The sequence below is a fragment of the Rhinichthys klamathensis genome, unplaced genomic scaffold (assembly GCF_029890125.1).
Source record: "Rhinichthys klamathensis goyatoka isolate OS25496 unplaced genomic scaffold, OSU_Roscu_1.1 h1tg000483l_1, whole genome shotgun sequence".
Lineage (NCBI taxonomy): Eukaryota > Metazoa > Chordata > Actinopteri > Cypriniformes > Leuciscidae > Rhinichthys > Rhinichthys klamathensis.
Window position 1 is genome coordinate 155790 of NW_026606970.1, and position 5773 is coordinate 161562.

The window sequence follows — 5773 nt, forward strand, 5'->3', positions numbered from 1 at the left end:
AATCAACCTAACGATTCTATCTAGGCTGAAAGGAGAGAAAACAGGACTATCAGGAAAGGAGACTCAATAATCATCTAAAATCCGTCTACTAAACTTTATCAGTTTTTATACCATTGGAGTGGAAACCTAAATTAAACATTTTACAAATTTGTATTCCTTCACTAGACACGTGACTTTCAAATGAAAGATTGGTATCAAAGAGCACACCCAGGTTCCTAACCGACGACGAAGACTTAACAGAGCAGCCATCAAGTGTTAGACAGTATTCTAGGTTATTACGTGTGAAAGTTTGTCCAATAATTAGAATCTCTGTTTTTTTTCAGAATTTAGTAGTAGGAAATTACTAGTCATCCAATTTTTAATATCAGCGATGCATTCTGTTAATTTTGTGAATTGGTAAGTTTCGTTAGGTTTTGAAGAAATATACAGCTGAGTATCATCGGCATAACAGTGAAAACTAATTCCATGTTCCCTAATGATATCTCCTAATGGTAGCATGTACAGAGTGAACAGCAACGGTCCTAGTACTGAGCCTTGTGGTACGCCATACTGAACGTGTGATCGATAAGACATCTCTTCATTTATTGCGACAAACTGATAGCGGTCAGATAAGTGTGATTTAAACCATGCTAATGCAATACCACTAATGCCAACATAATTTTCGAGTCTATTTAAAAGAATGTTGTGGTCAATAGTATCAAATGCAGCACTAAGATCAAGTAACACTAATAGAGATACAACGATCGGATGATAAGAGCAAATCATTTGTGACTCTGATGAGAGCTGTCTCGCTACTATGGTACGGTCTGAATCCTGACTGAAAATCCTCGCAGATATAATTTCTTTCAAGAAAGGAACACAGTTGTGAGGAGACTGCTTTTTCTAATATCTATGATAGAAAAGGCAGATTCGAGATCGGCCTGTAATTAACTTATTTTGTATGATCAAGTTGCGTTTTTTTAACAAGCGGTTTTATCATAGCCAGCTTAAAGGTTTTTGGTACATATCCTAGAGACAAAGACGAATTAATGATATTAAGAAGAGGATCTATGACATCTGGAAGCATCTCTTTCAGTAGCTTAGTCGGTATAGGGTCGATTTAGTTGTCGATTTAGATGAATTAACGAGTTTAGAAAATTCTTCCTCTCCTATGGCAACAAATGAATACAATTTTTCCTCAGGGAGACTACACGGCACTGCCTGATGCGATACTGTTGTAAGGAATCTGGGTCATAAGCTCTTTAGTCAATTTTGATTTTGGGGAATAAATATTCAACAGTTATTAATCTCTGATCAACAAATTATCGAATATAGTTTGAGCCGAGTCCTTGCATAAATAAATCACCCAACGAGGGGTCGTGCAGCATACACGTCTGTTCAGGGCGTATATACACAATTAACCCCACGAATAATGAGGAATTGTGAATATACATCCTACACAGAGGCTATAGCTGATCTTTAAGATTACCACCGCGATTGATGCCTCGTTAACCCCCTGAGGTCGGATGACGCGCGGGCGCGTCAACTCAATGTTTACTCAATGTTTCTATTAATATCTCCGCGATTGTGCAGCACACATAAATGGTTCTGATTTTGCCGTAATCGACAGATTCTCAGCTTCAACGTCCTTATTCTCGCGAGATCATATGTGACTCACACAGAGAGCAAGAGGGAAGACAAGATGGTCATTCACCGTGCGTGATTGGTGGGCTAGCTTGCCTGTCTGCATTTTGTGTGAAACCAACCAATAGATGCGGTTGAAATCCCTAAGTACCCTCCCATCTCCTCACAGTGAGGAAAATACCAGCTGACATGGAGAGAGAAAGAGTAAAAAAGTCCGCGAAAGAAAAAGTCCGCGAAAAAAACATGGCAAAAATATATATAAAGAAGAGGAAAAGTAAGAAGAAGACGAGGAGAGAAAATGGCGAAGACATTGACATTGAAAGACGCACTTGCGGCGATTTTGGATAGCAGCGACGAGGATGAAAGGCGAGTTTCCGAGCCTGATGGATTTTCTTCTGATGAAGATGAGGATTATGATCACAGAAGAGATCCAGTTGAGGACGGGTAAGCGTATTTATTTTATAAAAACCTCGTTCGCATGGTGACCATCTTGGCTAAAATAAGCTGCGCTGTGCTGCTTTGACAAATTGACTGTGCCTTTAGCAAAGTGTTTACTTTATGTAAAAGTTATTTTCTTGTGTAAAACCGGGGTACACTTACAAATAGTAACGTTGTAGGCTGTTCTTGCTGGTCTCCTTATGATAACTAATGTAATATTTATTCACCTCAATTCACAATTTGAATAACATTAGGCCTATCTCTTGTAGTGATGAATCGATATGGTTTGGCCATTGACCTTTTTTATCATATTGTTTATACTTGTATAGATGTGGCTTGATCTTTCATATAATTTTATTTATGTTTAGTAGGCCTATATTTATACTGAATGTAAAATTATAAATCTCTGTGGAGTTTTGAAATGGAAGAGACAGTATTCCCACATCTCATTCAGGTGTTATTTGCTGTGATTTGGGGTGGACAGGATAGCTAGCACATGTGATAAATTGGAATAACGTTAAAATAAGTCAAATCCTCACACATCTTCCACATTCTTGTTAGGTGGAGATTGGTGTGTGTGTGTGTGTGTGTGTGTGTGTGTGTGAGAGAGAGAGAGATGTAAACTTTATGTTTTTGTGTTTTTTCAGAGAGGATTCACAGCTACCAGGGCCCAGTGTAACACAGGCAGCCTCACCTGTGCCTGCCACCAGGTCACCACCAGCCCCTACACCGCAGTCATTCTCACCAGCCCGGCCAGCCAAGAGGTTCCGTACCCCCCAGCATCAACCAGCACCCCCACCTACACAGCAACCATCATCACCAACCCGGCCAGCCAAGAGGTCCCGTAACGCCCAGCATCAACCAGCACCCCCACCTACACAGCAGCCAGCTCCACTGTCTTGGAAGACGGAAAAAGACCCAGACATCGCTCCCCCTGTCTCCAGGTTTCAACCAGCTCGAACACCAGGGCCACAGCTCAGCTCCACTTCCACATATACACCACTCGACCTCTTCAAACTTTTCTTCCCTGTACAAATCATACAAACACTGTGCCAAAACACAAACAAGCAGGCTGCTAAACAAATGGCACAGGGAAAGAAATATAAATGGTTAGATGTGAACATAGGGGAGTTTTACAAGTACATTGGACTGCTTCTGTACATGGCCATGGTGAAACTCGAGAGCATTGCAGATTACTGGAGACAGAATCACTTCTTCTCTTTGCCACTTCCAGTGCAGATCATGCCACGGGACAGATACAGAGCACTTTCTTGGAACCTTCACCTTAGCGACCCTGAAGAGGATGTCCAGAACGACAAAAAAAAGGGCACAGCCGACCATGACAAACTTTTCAGACTGAAACCCCTGATGAACACCATCAAAAATGCCTGCAAGTCATTTTATCATCCTCACAGAGATGTGGCTGTGGATGAAAGAATGGTTGCATCAAAGGCCAAAACTGGGATGACGCAGTACATGAAGGCAAAACCGATAAAGTGGGGATTCAAGTTGTTTGTCTTGGCAGACTCACGGAATGGCTATACAGTGGACTTTTCCGTTTACACCGGCAAAAGTGACATCCCCTCTGGACATGGCCTTTCCTATGATGTTGTGATGTCCCTGGTACAACCAGGTTACCTTGGCACAGGCTACCACATTTACATGGATAATTTTTATTCAAGCCCCAAACTCTTCAGGGCTCTCCATGAGCAAAAATTTGCTGCCTGTGGGACCTACAGGGAGAACCGCAAGGACTGCCCTCGGACAACAAATAACGCCCTCACAAAAAAATCAGAAAGAGGCTCCATAAGATGGATCCGGGACGGGCCCCTCATCTATGTGAAATGGATGGACACGAGAGAACTATCAGTCTGCTCCACACTTCACACAGCACACTCTGGTAACACTGTTCAGAGGAGGGTGAAACAACAAGATGGCTCTTGGACAAAGACATCAATCCCCTGTCCCACACCAGTTTTGGCGTACAATGAACACATGGGGGGAGTTGATCATTCAGACCAGCTCATTCAATATTACTCTGCACAACACAAAACAATGCGCTGGTACAGACACCTGTTTTACCATTTTCTGGACATTGCCACCACCAACAGCTACATCCTCCACAAGGAACTCTGTCTGGCCCAGCAAACAACACCCATGACACACAGAGCTTTCATGGAGGAGCTGACTGCTGAACTCTGTGGTAAGCCTCTTCACACTGCTCCGGTCCCGGTACCTGCAGGTCATATTCCTGTGCCAATTGCCGTTCATGCAGCAGATTCTTCCACAAAAGCCACCACAGGTCGCAGCAGGTGTGAGCATTGCCAAAGCCAAGGCCAGAGAAAGGACACACCTTGGAAATGCAGGGAGTGTGGTGTTGCGCTTTGCATGCAGCTGGACAGAAACTGTTTTGCAGCATGGCATGACAGCTGAAAAACTGAAACATGAAAACATGCACATTGTGTAAATATTGTAAATAGTGGTAAGTTTATATATATATATATATATATATATATATTTCTAATATATAGTTCATCTTTGGTTTGAATTTTTTTTTTGACATGTAAAACATGAAAATGTGTACATTTTGTGAATATTGTTAGTAGTGAGTTTTTTTCACAAAGTAAACATTTTGCTTGAAAGAAAGACCTGTTGTAATGCTACTTTTTCATTTGCACACATCCCATAAAGCTTGATATGTAGTAGGAAGTTATTTTAGTCCTATTTTATCTCTAACATTTGGTGAAGGTAGAGTCACAGACAAAACTTGTACTAAAAAACGATTTTTCAAAAATGTCACTTTAGACAATGATTATTCATTATCTACTATTTTATTCATATATTACACTCCTTTTGTGACCCTAAGACTTTGGGAAACCCATTTCAAGGACCAAAATAATTCGTCCACATGAGTAATGGTATGTTTTCACAAGAGATTTGAAGAATTTCAAAAATCGGACTTAAATTTTTCACCTTTTAGAGACAGATTATCCCTCTCTCTCTCTTTAGACAATTCTCCAGGACAAGTGGTGAACTCACCAGTAAGAGAGCTGGGTTTTCTCTGCACATTTTGATATAAAACATGTGGGATTATGTTATGTAATTACCTTTAAAAGGTGAATTTAATAAGATTTGTAAAATCGAAGGAAAAAGTGAAAAAATGCCCTTAGACCTCAGAGGGTTAAGCCAGCACGTCCGCCGCGCTGTTTCGCTAGAGGTTACCAATGGCTGGTGGTCTTATTTTAGCTTAAATTTACTGACAATGTTTTGTGCACTTAACAATTATCAGATTGTAGCTAGGATCTTTATATTAAAGAGGCTTTGTTATGTGATCAACAACAAACACAGAGGCAATAAAGTATAAATGAGGTTTAATGAACTACACTACATGTAAAACAAAGATATATATGAAACCAAAAATGAACTTAAACAATAAGAAAAGATGGTAGAAACACAGGGAAAAACACAATTGCTAGCACAGTTAGGTCCTCAGAGACAGCCTAAGAATACACACTTCAGAGCGTCTAAATTTAGATGGAACAGTTTGCATTCAGACCTGGTTAGAGCGGTGTGGGAGCGAGCTCGTGGCGTCCTGGGAATAGGAGGCGGGCTTCTTTGATTCCTCCAAGCGTGGTTGTCGCGGGAGATTTAAAAGTTCTAACGCAGTTCTGTATGCGTGAAGATAGTCCTTTCGCTGGGATGCTGGAAGACT

The 5773-nt window shown here is 41.1% G+C and overlaps 1 protein-coding gene across 1 annotated transcript; it reads left to right on the forward strand.

The window, feature by feature from the left end:
- Positions 1–1921: 1921 nt before the first annotated feature.
- Positions 1922–4494, forward strand: LOC130072198 (piggyBac transposable element-derived protein 4-like). Its single transcript, XM_056237209.1, has 2 exons — positions 1922–2067; positions 2709–4494. Exons 1-2 carry the CDS (start codon positions 1922–1924, stop codon positions 4492–4494), a joined length of 1932 nt encoding a protein of 643 aa, XP_056093184.1.
- The last annotated feature ends 1279 nt before the right edge of the window (positions 4495–5773 follow it).